The 15,070-nt window shown below is 36.4% G+C and overlaps 1 protein-coding gene across 4 annotated transcripts in view; it reads left to right on the plus strand.

Moving 5' to 3' along the window:
* UBR3 (ubiquitin protein ligase E3 component n-recognin 3) overlaps nt 1-15,070 on the plus strand; it is a 98,119-nt gene that overhangs the window by 25,534 nt on the left and 57,515 nt on the right. For all 4 annotated transcript variants that reach the window (XM_059853047.1, XM_059853048.1, XM_059853049.1 and 1 more), the window contains exons 9-20: nt 2,484-2,663; nt 3,401-3,534; nt 5,760-5,846; nt 6,282-6,347; nt 6,436-6,525; nt 8,030-8,158; nt 8,256-8,308; nt 8,928-9,061; nt 9,550-9,634; nt 11,015-11,157; nt 14,246-14,342; nt 14,768-14,909. In XM_059853047.1, coding sequence (XP_059709030.1) covers nt 2,484-2,663; nt 3,401-3,534; nt 5,760-5,846; nt 6,282-6,347; nt 6,436-6,525; nt 8,030-8,158; nt 8,256-8,308; nt 8,928-9,061; nt 9,550-9,634; nt 11,015-11,157; nt 14,246-14,342; nt 14,768-14,909 — 1,340 coding nt within the window. The remainder of the gene's footprint in view (nt 1-2,483; nt 2,664-3,400; nt 3,535-5,759; nt 5,847-6,281; nt 6,348-6,435; nt 6,526-8,029; nt 8,159-8,255; nt 8,309-8,927; nt 9,062-9,549; nt 9,635-11,014; nt 11,158-14,245; nt 14,343-14,767; nt 14,910-15,070) is intronic.

Below are 15,070 nucleotides of genomic sequence, written 5' to 3' on the forward strand. Positions count from 1 at the left end.
GCACAATTGAATCTTTCTGACTTCTGTCATTCACACTCTTTTGTGCCTAACAGACTGGAGACCTCTCAGCCCTCTTTATCCTAGTTTGAATCAGAAAGTACCTCCTAGACAGGCTGTGCTGCTGCTAAATAAGTATCACAAACTTCTGCATGCAATTGTATTTTTCCCAAGGCATTCTTGTCTCAGAGTCCAGTCTATGTATAACCTAAACCAAAATGACTGTGCAGAAATGGGAAATCCTCACTCATCTAGCTATCAAGAGTGCCCTCATTCAGCAGCGCTTCAATATGAAAAATTTTTCTGTTGCCCTACATAGACTGCTTTACAGTATTAAAAGGAAAATGCTGAATATTTAACAAATATTTAATATTTGTTTAGTATGGGACGTTGCTAGCATGGTGGTAAGTTTCTGTAATGGTCAGAATTGCAGTACAGCAGAAAAAGGCTGTGACTATGATTAGTCATTTTCTGAAGACACTTCCTGGTAATTAATGGATATAAACTGTAGCTGGTAAACTAAATATTGTTAGATATATTTGTGATAGATGTGTGAGGAAAGACTTTCCTACTGTTCTATTACTCTTTTCCCAGCACCAGTGATTTCTCTAAGCTAAGATACTATTATAGAATTGTAGAATCTTTTATGTTAGTCGTTGAGTCCAACAGTAAACCTAGTACTGCCAAGTCCACCTCTGGGATATGTCTGGCTTTTTTCAGTGTTTCCTCAACATTTCCCCCTCACTGCTTTATATATGAGGGGTTGAGCATACTGTAAATGGTCAGAAAAGAATAATAATATTTGTTATTGGGGTTTTGCCCTCTCAAATTCTCAATGGCCTTCTTTTGCAGTTCTTTGGCCTTGTATCTTGTGTTCAGTTCAAGTTATCTTTTATGATGCTGGAAATAGTAAGAAGTCTATGCTGGTGAAATAAATTAAGAAGAATTTTGTTTGTGCAGCTACTGTAAACAGTATGTTTTTAGTATCTGAATGAGAGAAAATTTACAAATCCAGCCAATGGATAGGTGGAGAAAGCATGTTTGAGAGGAGCAAAGAAAACATGGAGCAGGACTTGTGTGTGCTACAGCATGTTTCATTTGCGTTGCTCACAGATCCTGATTGTCTTTGGAATAGCTGACAGCTGTTTAAAATGTACAGTTCACTAAGGGTATTTGTGGACAAACTGTTTCAATGAAACAGTTGGCCTGTGTTGATACCAGCTTAGTAAGTGTTACTAACTCAGCTTACCTGTCTCACACCTAGTGTGAAAGGATGAGGTGTAGGAACATAGATGAGGATAATAAAACTGGCTCCCTATGGAGAATTATGTCCATGTGTTCTTAGAGAATTTTTCCCTCTCTATCAGCACTTTCCTCATAGTGAACTTTAGGTGGGAAAAGGATTTTATTTATAGCCTCAAGGAAAACGTTTTGGTAATGCTTTATCCTTTGAAAATCTCTAAGTGGCTTTGCATTAACCCTAGCTTGTAGAGTACTCTTAATAAGAGGCAAGGCCAGTGTCCATTAGAAGTAACTTTGGGTGATAGATGTAATTGTTGGTCCTTGGCAAAATCCTTCAGCAGATTCAGTCAGAGATGTTACCCTGTTCTTGGACAGGCCAAAGAGAACCACTCTACATACAAGTTTACCTCATCATCCAGAGACTGGAGTCTCCTAATAAGTGTTTTTCTGTTCTTCTTTCTGTTGAAATAGAATATTAACTGACATGGGTACTGAAAGTTGTTTCACTTAGATTGTGAATCCAGAGCCAATTTTGTTTCCCTTCTGATCTTTCCAGGAGTCTTTCTTCTGAAAAGGAAACAAAGAGATTTATTTGACAGACGTAGAGGATGAACTTCTGTGATTTGGGGTGGGAGGGAAAGAAACACACCAACAACCCCCCCCCCCCCCCCCCCCCCTTTCAATTTCTTATCCTCCTCTTCTAGAAACCTTCTCCTGCCCCAGTCTTGGGCAGGCTGCATAAACCCTCTCTCTGTCCCAAATTCAGAGTGGAAATGCTTTGCTCTGCTTTTTTCAGACTCAGCATGCCAGTGTAGGTTTTGATCACCAGATTTCTGCTTGAATGCTGTAAGGTACCTTGCTCACTGGAATTATGTCAAATTCAAAGTAGAATTCAGGTGTTTGTAATATGAATTGTATTGTTTGGTTTTCTATAATTAAAAATATTGGAAGAGCCATAGCTGTGATGGTTTTCCTAATGTGCTACTTTCCAGAGGTTGTGATACTGTTCAAAGTTTAAGTGACTCTTGCTAAGTGGGATCTGTGTAGGTCAGTCCATGATGAAAAAACAGGCTCAGGTACCATGAAAGAACCATTTTAGTTTTCTGCAATTTTCTATGTGTGTGTCTGACCCCAGCATTACAGTAAATCCTAATGGGTATTTTTGCATTCTTTTGTAACTTTATTAATAAATGAAAGAAATTAATTTGTCTTCTCGTTTTGGTTTTTTTCTTTTTTAAATCTAGATGAAGAGAATAGTTTACATGTTGTGGTGAATTGTGGGGAAGCACTACTGAAGAATAATACTTACTGGCCCCTGGTTAGTGATTTTATAAACATACTTTCACACCAAAGTGTGGCAAAGAAATTTTTGGAAGATCATGGTCTTTTGGTAACATGGATGAATTTTGTATCATTTTTTCAAGGTATGTGACTTTTATAATCAGTACTAATACAAGGATGTTAAGACAGATAGTGTTCACTGTAGCAAAATCCCTACAGTGCTGTATGTATATATTTAATCTATTAGTATTCCCCCAGGATTGTACTTCTTGAAGAGAACAGTATATTCTAGAAAACAGATTACAAAAATCATCTAATGGATCTTTTTCTTGTGTGAAGCAGTTGAAGAGCAGTCACATCACACTTAGTCGACTGAGATCTATGGTGCAAGAATTCTGAAGTTGCACTTAAAGTACAGATCACAGCAGTAAACCAAACTATTTTACTGGTGAAGTTCTAAATTTAAATATACAGGAAATTAATCTCATAAATCTGGATCTTTTTCCAAAGTGTTGCTGTAAATAAAACTCTTTTGATTATATAAAAAAATATTTTAAGACCGTGTATCTCAATGCTGCTAAATGTTTTGCTTAGAAAGACAACCAGCATTCAGATGTTCAAATTGACTGAGTAAAATTCAAAGTAGAAGTTCATGTCCCCTGAACAGCAAGGACTGCAGTTATGGGCCAGTCTTTTATCTTTTCTGGTATATTTCTGTTCAAACTTTATTTTATCAAATATTCTTCCACTAGGTAAAATACATTCTTACACTTTATGGAGTTGTTTTTACACGTGTGTAAATGCATAATACTGAAAAGACTGCATTCCATTTATCCCTAGTTAAATCTTGGGTTGTATAACTCTGCTTAAATCTTTGAAGGTATGAATTTAAATAAACGGGAGTTAAATGAGCATGTGGAGTTTGAATCGCAGACATACTATGCTGCCTTTGCTGCTGAGCTGGAAGCCTGTGCCCAGCCAATGTGGGGTCTGCTGTCACACTGCAAAGTTAGGGTAAGACTAACATTTCCCTGTCGTGATTCTTGGTTTTATTCATGACTTATTCTGGAATTCTCAAACTTGAAATGACTGTCTTTTGTGTTTGGAAAGACTTTGGTTTGGCTGTCTTTGTCTTTTTAAATAACATAAAACTCCAAGCAACTCGGACTCTGTGTATAGTGAGTGTAGAATTCATGCCTGTACATAATTTATTGTCTCCAGTACTGGGACTACAAGTTCAGGATGTGTGCAGTCATTTCATAAGACTGTACATATGGAATAACATCTAATCTAATGAAGAACTTGATAAATGTCTCTGAGTCATTCTGCCTTTGTTCAGTGGGAATGGAGATACCTAAGTCATCCTAATGTGATTCTAATGTTGGCTGTGCCTGTGAATAGACACTTCATTAGGATGGGAGATGGAGTAATTTACAGGTTTGTGTGGTTCTCCTGTCAATTTGAGGTGAAAACCTCTTCAGTTCTGACATCAAATGGTCTCCAAACCAGAGCAAAGACTTGTTGCTATTTGCTAGACTGTAAATTAATATATTAAGTTACAGCAAAAATAGAATCCATTAGCTTTTAGGAATACTAACATATGAAAAATACTTTTTACTGTTTTTCTGTGAAATAAATATTTGTATTCCAAATTAGCTCATTAAGATAATTAATAGTGTCAGTGAGACAGTACTGACTGGATTGAACTGCACACTGAGAAACTGTGCAAGCAGTCCATGTGATTTTTAAAACAGTTTGAATCAGGCAGTTGTAAAAGCCTTTTTGTGATGTAAATTACACTGATACATTATGAATTTGTCAATTTACGAGTCTACATTGGTTTTGAAAACCAAATTACAGCTTCTGGCTGTTTGAAGTGTTGTTTTAATATTTGCTTAGGGATGGGATGGTCTTTTTTTTCAAGGCCATGTTCCTCCATCAGTTGTCTTGTCAGTCATGTCTTCAGCCACATGTTTGAGCTTTTTGGTCATTATCAATAAATCTGAAAGTGCTAAAGAAATTTCATAGCTTAGTTGTTGTACTTAGTGAAACCTGGTGGGTTGGAAGCTCATGTCTCACAGGACAGGGAAAGCCAGCAGAGCCTGTCCTTCATAGAGTGTGGAGCAACAGGATGGGAATGTGGCTGTTGTATTTCCTGGTGAGAAAAGGGGCCTGATTGAAATAGTTGCCACTTGCACAACTTTTGGCTGGCCTGAGCACTGCTGCCTTTTGCATGAGAAGTGTGTCATTGAATATCCTGAGAGTGTGAGGCAAATCTGGAGTCTGTGTTTAGGGTGAAGTGAAAATTAAAGGAAAAATCTGTTAAGAAAAGAGGCTTTGCAAGTTCTGCTGATCACGGAGCAATTTGGTTTAGCTTCTTTTCTGCTGCTTCTTCTTGCACATGACTGCTTCTCTCCTGAAAGGCAATGTACACCTCTAGTCCTGAAACATGATTTAACCTGAAATATAGTGTAGTTTTATGACATTGTTACACAGTTATATCATACAATCATAACAAGGTTTGCTTACCATTGCAATCTATGCAGTGTTGTGGTATCATATCAGTTAGGGTGTTTTGTGTTAGCCAACTGTAAGGACCTTTTAAGTAGATAGAACTTGTAGGCCATTAGCTATTCTTTTTGGTTACATGGAAAGACTTTCTTTTATGCTTACAGCTCTAAATTATGGGTAAAAGTAAATGGATAAATTAAAGAACACTAGGCACTGGGGCCACCTAGAGAGTGAGTCCTATGAGGAGCAGCTGAGGGAGCTGGGGTTGTTCAGCCTGGAGAAGAGAAGGCTCAGGGGTGACCTTACCATTCTTTTAACTCCCTGTAAGGAGGGTGTAGCCAGGCGAGAGTTTGCCTCTTCTGACAGGTAACCAGCAGCAGGACAAGAGAAAATGGCATCAGGCTGCAGCAGAGGAGATTCAGGTTGGGCAACAGGAAGAATTTCTTCATGAAAAGAGTGGTTAAGCATTGGAATGGGCTGTCCAGGAGTAGTGGAGTGGAGTCCCAATCCCTGAAAGTGCTCAAGAAACAACTGGACCTGGCACTTAGTGCTGTGGTTTAGTTGATATCATATTGTTCAGTCAATGATCTTAGAGGTCTTTTCTGACCTCTAAGATTCTGTGTACTGTAAAAATATTCTTCAAATAATTGTATTTATTTGTAGTAGAAAACAATGGCACTTAAGGCTGTTTTGGCTCATATAAGTGTGCTGGTTTCTCTTAACTGCAGGAAACACAAGAATACACGCGCAATGTTGTCAGATATTGCCTTGAAGCACTTCAAGACTGGTTTGATGCTATCAACTTTGTAGATGAGGTAAATATCCTTAGTGAATTTAAGCAAAGCACTGTGAAAATCTGATTAAATTTAAAAGGTGATACACTCCCTACATCCAGCCCCCTCTCCTTAATTTAAGTAACTAGCGATCAAAAAAGGATTGCCTTGCTGAAATTAGAGTTTATAGTTAATACTTAAAATGTTATGTCCTAGGACCCTTTTTTTCTGTAGTCTTAGTGATTTAGATTTGCTGGTGCAAGCTTAAGCTGTGAGTTTTAAAAGCAATACTTTCCCTGTCTGAGGGAAACTTCTGAATAATCAGAAAGACAGGGGAATGAAGTACTGCTGTGTTAGTGGAAAGTAAGTCTATCAAATGAAGACGTATAAAATACTGTCCTTGGTGCTTGTGCCAAAGATACCTGTATGTTTGTTTTTTTCAATATATGATATTAAATACCTTTATTTTACTTTCAGCCAGCACCTAACCAAGTTACTTTTCATTTGCCACTGCACCGTTACTTTGCCATGTTTTTAAGTAAGGTAAGTACATGTTGTAGTTTCACAGAAGATGGAAATTCCCTGTTGAATGTAATGATTCAATACAGCATATGCTTGCATTTGTTTCTAGGCTGTTAAATGCCAAGAACTAGATCTGGATACTATCCTCCCAGATCAGGAGATGCTGATGAAACTCATGATTCACCCACTTCAGATTCAGGTACGGGCAGACTTCTAACTTAACAACAGGATGTCTTAATTGTGGAATGTAAAAATAAGCTGTATGTGACAATAATAACTAAAATATACTAAGTAGTTAGGATATATTTTTTCCCCTTCCTATTTCCAAAATTAAAAGTGGGGCATTAGTTATCATACTCTGAGAAGCACATAATAATGGTATTCACTATAGCTCTTCAAAAATGGTAGGATGAACCAGTCCTCTGAAAACATAGAATTGTAATGTGAACAGAATGGAGTGCAGGTTGACAAGAAACCCAAATCTGGAAATTTTATATTTTAAATTGAGAGTGAGTTCCAGAATGGATGCACAACATTTTTATTTGCAAATTTGGACTTACTTGTGCATAAGTGGCAGTGAATAGTATTTGTAATCACTTTTTTTATATCTAATCCCTTTTTAATCGTGATGCCTTAAGTTTTGGTTCATTTTGGTACCACAATGCCTTCATTTTGAGTTAGTTTCAAGATTTTAAGGAATAACTACATGTATAAATCATATCATTTTTCTTTGATTACTTTTGTTGTCTGAAATATGCTCTTATCTGAAAGTATGATATCTGTTTCATAAACTTGCAGTGGTTCTTTTTATCTCTTACTCTCTAGAAGTAAATTAGTATAAAAATGTCTATAAAGTTGTGGTATGTATGCATGTATATGTGTAATGATAGTGAATAAAATGATGAGAGGGCTGGAGCACCTCTGTTATGAAGGCAGACTGAGAGAATTGTCATTCACCCTGGAGAAAAGAAGGCTCTGGGGAGACCTTAGAGTACCCTTCTACAGGGGCCTACAGGAGAGCTGGGGCAAACTTTTTAGCAGAGCCTGTTGCAATAGAACAAGGTTGGTGGGTTTAAACTGAAGTAGGGTTGGTTTAGATTACCTGTAGTACCTTTTTTGCTATGAGGGTGGTACGACGCTGGAGCAGGTTGTCCATGGAAGTGGTAGATGGGAACATCCCAGGTTAGATTGGATGGGGCTCTGAACAACCTGACCTCATTGAAGATGCCTCTGATCATTGTAGGGGGATATGACAAGATGACCTTTAAAGGCCCCTTCCCACCAAAACTATTCGTGACTCTCCAAGAAAGCCCCAGGGGGACTTCTTACAATGACATGTAGTGACAGGACAAGGGGCAATAGCTTTAAGCTGAAAGAGAGTAGTTTAGATGAGATATCACAAAGACATTCTTTGCTGTGAAGGTGGTGAGACACTGGAACAGGCTGCCCAGAAAAGTCAAGGATACCTCATTCCTGGAAGTGTTCAAGACCAGGGTGAACAGGGCTTTAAGCAAGCTGGCTTTAAGCACCTGGGAAGTGTCCTTGACCATGGCATAAGGGTTGGAAATCTTCAGGGTCCCTTCCAATTCAAACTGTTACATGATTTCTATCTTTCTTTGATAACATACTGATGATCTGCTAACATTGAACTGAGTAGCTGAACATCCCTGAAATGTTTATAACTTTTTATGTTCCCTGAACAGGCAAGTCTTTCTGAAATTCACAGCAATATGTGGGTTAGAAATGGTCTACAAATTAAAGGACAGGCCATGACTTACGTGCAGTCTCATTTCTGCAATTCAATGATTGATCCTGACATTTATCTGCTGCAAGTAAGTTATGTTTTCTGAGAAGCCAAGCTAATATTATTTACCTACAAACTAGTGAATAGAGTTAATTTAATAGAATTAATTTACTATCTTTCTACAGGTCTGTGCCTCTAGACTGGACCCAGATTATTTTATTTCATCTGTTTTTGAAAGGTAGGACGAAAAGATGAATGCTCTTGTTCAATGTTGTGCTGGCTGTTGTGCTAATTTATAGCGTGTAACAGAAAAATTGCATATCTGATACATATCTTCAGTGGTACAACTCTGCCTAGCCAAAACTAACACCTAAGGCCTCTACTGAAACAGGTATCTCTTGATTTTAAACAGCATTGGCTTTTGATTTACAGTGGAGATATTTGTTTTCTGAGCATCTTTAGGGTTTTTTAAATTTCGTACATGTTCATACGCTAGGATATTCTATCCTGAAGAAGTGGTAAGAGACACAGAATGTTTACTTTTCTGGAAAAAAAAATCAGGGTTTGAACACCAATTAGTATGCATTAGTTTTAATATGTTGATCAATATAAGGTGTTTTCATGTGGAGCGAATATCACTATAGCACATTCCATCGATAGTTAAATAAAAACTGAAATTCAAAAAGAAGAGGGTTTTCATGTATGTTTGTTTGTACTTTGGATTTTCATTTGGGCTTTTGTATTTCATTTTAGGCTGTTGTGAGTGGTATCCTGAGCTTATCACTTCGTTTCACATTGGTGTTTTAAAGTTGGAGAATGTTTAACCGTTGTTTCTGACTTTCCTGTTTGCTGTGTAGATTTAAGGTGGTAGATCTGTTAACGATGGCTTCACAGCATCAAAATACAGTTCTTGACTCAGAGCATGAAAGGTCCATGCTGGAAGGAGCCTTAACATTTTTGGTCCTTTTGTTAAGTCTTCGTTTACACTTAGGTAAGAGTCACTACTTTAGGAGTATCTGTATGTAAATAACATTATTACCCCTTCATTTGTATTCAGCACTTAGTAGGTGCCTTAAAGCTGTTTAACCATATAGTAACTTAAAGCATTCAATACTTGATTTCATCTTTGCCAGTTAATGTATTTTAGTCCCTTATGAAATAGAAATAGATACCATACATAAAAATGGAGAAAAATGGCTTTAATGGAAGTGGGTGATTTGTGTAGGTGATGACATGTAGATTCTGTATCTTTTCCAGAAAGACAGCAATTTGAGTTTATGCTGGTATTTTCTGATTGAGATTGTGCCTTTCATAATATTTGCATGCCCCCCCTTTTTCCCCCCTGTATTTTTAAGGCACTGTATCATTACTTAATATTAATTTGTATCATGTTTGACATGCTTTTAATGCCAAATGAAAACTGAATGTGTGGCTTAAAATCGTGCTGTTTTAACAGCTTTTTACATTTCATTGTTCTAGGAATGACAGATGACGAGATCCTCAGAGCAGAGATGGTTGCCCAACTGTGTATGAATGACAGGACACACAGTTCATTATTGGATCTCATATCCTTGGAATATATTCACTGATGTCTCTGAATAAGAATGACAGGTGCCTGGGTAGTAGTGAGGCTTGAACGTGTTTTTAAGTTACATAATTAAAAAACTGTGTGAAGGTGTGTTTGTATATACTTACTATATGTATACACACAGAGTATATACTGTATGTACTTACTAGCAAAGGCTCCAATTTTGGTTTTTCTTACAATAAATGCAATACTTTTTAATAGTTTAAATTAGTTTTGATGCAAAATGCTGTACTGGTCTTTAGAAGTCTCTTAGGTGTGAGGCAAAATGTGTCTTTTCCAATGAAGTTATAGAAAGTTTAGCAAAGCATCAGATTTGTCTGGATTTGAGCCTTTGATTTTTGCTAAGTTGATGACAATATAAAAAGCAGACATTCTACATTATATTGGCTTTTGCTATCAACAGCTGAAAATGCAAATAATAGCAATCCTGCATGTTGCTTTGTCATTAGAGTGAAGTGCATGTGTTATGGGGAGAGAATAGCAAACTCTAAGAAGTCCTTCTGCACAGGCATAGGGTTCATGTCCCTGGACAGCTGACTATAAATATGCAGGTTTTCCTGCTATCACTCTTGGGCTGTGTAGGCAAATTAAATAGCTTATTGTGGTTGCATACAAGAGCTTGCAATCCAGGGATGGGCAATGAGCAAAAATATTATGAATACGAAGATAGGAAAGGATGAGATTGAGACTAAGAAATGCATAATAAGAATTATTATTATGATATGCTCTAGTAACTCAGTCAAGTACTTAAAATAAGTGATTACTTAGAACAATTCTCTTAAATGAATGACTTTATGTAAAATAAGTGAATAATTTATATAAGCAATCACTGAGCAAAAATTTACGTACTTCTAAGTGCTGCTTGTGTTTTAGGGTAATGTCAGTAGGTCAGTTAAGTATTGCTACAAAAAAAATGAGAACTATGGAATCCGAGATGCAGAATTATTTCTTGTGTTTATGGATCCTGAACTATTTGCTTGCTTTTTCTGCACTTGGATGTAAATGCAAAATATGCTCCCTATGAAGAGAGACAAAGAGACAAAGTGTTTGTAAATAAAGACGATCACAGAAACTTTATATGCCCTACAGGCAGTGGTTTCTATGTCTCATTAAGTACTAACAGATTGAGCCAAATATGTAGCAAGTCTTACAAAAAGTTTAACCTGCTAGCTGGGAGCTTAGATTCTCTTCAGTAACAGTTACTGTTCTTAGCAGCTGGAGCATACAGACCTCTTGTGGTAAGCCCAGAGCACTGCTGAGATGTGGTCTGAAATGACTGATGGAAAATATCAAGAGGGGAGGGAAATTCTGTGTCCTGCAACTAAATTAACTTTGCTTTCCTTAATGTAAGCGTTACATTCCAGAAAACCCTAATCCTAAAAGTGGTATTATTCCAGGAAGTTTAAGCTTTGAATCAGTCCTGTCAGCAGTTGCTGACTTTAAAGCCCCTGTTTTTGAACCTGGAGGTTCCATGCAACAAGGAATGTACACACCTAAAGGTATGGTAATCAGCGTTCTCTTGCAACATAGTCATTGGTAAGATGCCTACCAAGGGTTTGTTTGGTTTTGTTGTAGTAGGCTTTTTTTTCTTTAAAAAACCCAAAAAGCAAACCCAGCCTACCCGACCCAGTGTTGCAAACTGCTCCCCATCCTCCCCACGAAAAAGCCAAACCTACCACAGCCACCAAAACCCCACAAAACTTGTCTTTTTCATTATTGTCCATTGCTTATCTAAGAGCATTGCTAAAGATTATCAGTAGTCTTAAATAAATTGGTTTTGATCTTGAGTGAAAATGAGCTTCTCATACTAATCAGGTACCTTCAGAAAGCAAAGGAAAATATAGAAATAAGAAATTATCTCATTTGTATTTTACTGATCTGCGTACTTAATTATTCCTCTGATTTAAATAAATATGGTGTATATTTAGTAGAGTTTAGAACTGTTTGCACTAGTGAAATGTCAAAGATACTTTCTTTGAACTTCTCTACCTTTTGACTGTTAAAGATACCATGATACATAATTCTTCATTTTATGTTGCTTAACTGTATTAGTATCCTGTAACATTTTTTGCTGTCCGTAGTGAGGGCCTAGAAAAAAGTTCAGGCTAGACTTATTATAGAATATTGTTCTGTAATTCTACAATGCATACAGTGCAAAAATGACAAGTTTCTTTCCCTGACCAGCTTGTCATCTAAATTGGACTCAACACAGCACTGGTATATCAAAGGAGAGAAATAATTTAAGAACTCAGTGTTCCATTACTGTGTCATGTCACTAAGCAGATAAGCCTGTAGAAATCTGAAATGCTCCATGTGCTCTGGCTGTGCTTCAGGCTAATGGCAAAGCTGAAGAGAGATTAACTCCTTCCTCCCCCACATAACTCCCTTGAGAACTGGGAAGGTTAGAGTCTGGCAATTTTGAAACCATTTGGTTTCATGGATTTTTTGGGGGGGAATAGTGGTTAATGGAGGTACTAGTATTGTAATAACTTTTAATTGTTTGCCAGTTTTGTACTGGGAGATTGAAGTGTCAATAAAGCTCTTTTATACAAACTAACAAATAGAGAAATAATTTTGTGAAACCAGAGTTTTGATTCATCTTGGTTCTTTGATTTGTAATTAGGCAGCTTAACACCCCTGTATCTAAAATAACTTAATTTTAATGTTACATAAACTACATTTCCTTATGTCCTCTCTGGTTTCTGGAGTTCATTACATGCTGGTCATTTTCATAACACAATGTAAAGGAAAAAGAGATGGATTATACTGTTTGTAATTATAGCACTTCATATTTAGGGAATCTAATGCTAGATTACAGTGTTTGGAGTTTTTTGTATATAGTTTGGGTATTTTTTTTCAACTTAGGTAAACTATTTTTCCAGAGGTAAACTGTCTTAAGTATCTCATCTCTGGCATTGAACAATGAAGTGATTTAGGACACTATACAGATCCCCTTTTTCTTAAAGTAATAAAAGCTGAAGAATCTTCTGCAGGAATAAAAGCTGACATGGCTTTCTTTACCCTCTTAAATGTATATATTCTCCTGTAAGATTCTACAGGTTCTCAAACCCTTTACTTTTAAGAATTGTAGTTTGTGGCTTGTCATAGTTAAAGCAAGTCATGATCAGATCAATTCCCTCTAATCCTCTAATCCCTTGTTTCCCTAAATTTGAGGGGGTGGAATCTACTTTATGTTCACAGATCCCTAGATTTTGCTTCCATTAACCATCATTTAAAAAAACAAAACCAACAGAAACCAACTTCCAGAGCCAGGTTCTTTCTACACACTGTAAATTTGTGTGCTGAAGATGAGCTGTGTGTGCATTTCCAATATTCACTGTATGGCTCACTCAGTCCTTTTTTCTCATTAAGCATTAGCAGCCCAAACAAGCTTGGTGTGTGTTTCAGACTGCAATACTAAATTCTGTTCAGAAGAAATGTGGATTTTTTTCACAAGCTAAATTTGATTGTATTTAATGCATAATGGAAACTTTGCTAGGTGTTCTCCCTCAGCAGTCTATGAGAATTTGTGAAGAACTGTTAGCCTTAGCAGGGGTTAATATATAGAGGATAGACCACTAGGTGTGAGTATAGACACTTGCCTTCCTGCCTGGGGAAAATTAATCTCAGAAGTGTGCTAAAGCTGCTTATTTCTGCCTATGGAAACTTTGAAGAATGTTGTAAGCACTTGTGTAATGTTATGCCTGCTGGTGGAGCTAAAATTCTGTATCCACTGGGTTTCTTCCTCGTTTTGGGGTCATTGAATCTTGCCTTCATTTTTTTGTGTTATGAGAGCTAAGCACTTCAAAACAATTCATAGAATTAATGTCTTCATTTGGCTTTAGATTGGAACTTAATTTTGGTTTTTAATAACTTGTAAATAGAAAAAAAAAAAAAAGGCCATTAAATGGGATATTTTTATAGACTGCTTAGACTTTTCTGTTTGTGATTGCTCTAAACAGCCACTCTGGATGTTGCTTTACAGCTACTAAATTAAATGGATGTAACTAAGATTTTAATGCTGAAATAATGCATGATACTAGTTATAAAACAAAGGCATGTTTGTGAAGGATTAATCACAAATATCATTTGATACAAAGCTTGACCATTTTTGATACTGAACAAGAAATTGTGTTGTTGCAGCAATTTTGTTCACTACACTTAATAGTAAAATATCATCCACCTCCTAACAGCTCCACAGTCTTCACTTCCTACTTTCAAGAGGTTTGTGCTCATCATGTATGAAGTGAAAAATAATGTAAGCCTTTTCTCACAAGTACTTGGAAATGAGAGAGCAAAACAACTTGCATACAGAAATGATGTTTTGGGGGTCGCTTAATATAGTGTTATTTTTTTATTTTTGAAACCAATCAAAATTTTGCAAAAAGTGTTTTTCTAGTTTGATAAAGGGTGGTAATTATTAGTATAGAAAGTATTATTAGTAAGAATTATTATAAATTGCTGTAGTTTGCTGGGAAAAATTATATAATAGAAGTGACATAATTAAAGCTAGTTAAGGAGAGAACCTAAAATAAGTGGTAAGGTCTTTAAAGAGAATGTTAACATGTAATTTCTTTCAAACAACAGCTGAAGTTTGGGATAAGGAATTTGACCCTGTCATGGTAATACTTCGAACAGTTTACCGCAGAGATGTGCAGTCTGCAATGGACAGATACACAGCATTGTAAGTTGGATCCATTGTAGAAATGCTACGTCATACTCTTGCTCATTCCACAACAATTTTATTGTTTTCACTGCCTGATAATGCTAATCATTTCATCAGTGTTTTCAAGCCCCAGATTTGTTCTTGAGTAAATAGACTGTAACAAGCAGTATCAGAATTTGGGTTATCTTAGTCTGTTACTCTTCCATAAATGTTTAAAAATACACCAGAAGGGCCACAGACCAAGTAATAAATGTCATCACAGATAGAATACTTAACCAAAGATATTGTTTAAAAATTGTTTGCAACTTACTTGAAGAAGTCTTATCAATTTTTATTTAGTTTACTCTTAGACACAAAAGCAAAGTTTATCTGTACCAGTGGCAGTTTTATACATTATTGCAGTGTTTAACAGTGGTTTCAACATTTAACATTTGTTTCAACAGCTTAAAGCAAAGTGGCAAATTCCCTGGAAACCCATGGCCTCCTTACAAGAAGAGAACACCACTACACCCAAGTTACAGAGGTCTTATAAAGCTTTTGCACTGTAAAACTCTGCACATTGTGCTCTTCACACTTCTTTACAAGGTACAGTCATGATTTGCATTAAGTGCATTGGTTCACTTCCACAGTTTTTACTGAAGTTCTTAGAAGCATGATTTTTTAAAGTTTATTTGGAGTAGTCAGGTTCCATTTTATATAATATTTTTGGTTTTGGTTTTTTTTTTAAGTCTAGTATGAGTTTTTTT

The sequence above is a fragment of the Haemorhous mexicanus genome, chromosome 8 (assembly GCF_027477595.1).
Source record: "Haemorhous mexicanus isolate bHaeMex1 chromosome 8, bHaeMex1.pri, whole genome shotgun sequence".
Lineage (NCBI taxonomy): Eukaryota > Metazoa > Chordata > Aves > Passeriformes > Fringillidae > Haemorhous > Haemorhous mexicanus.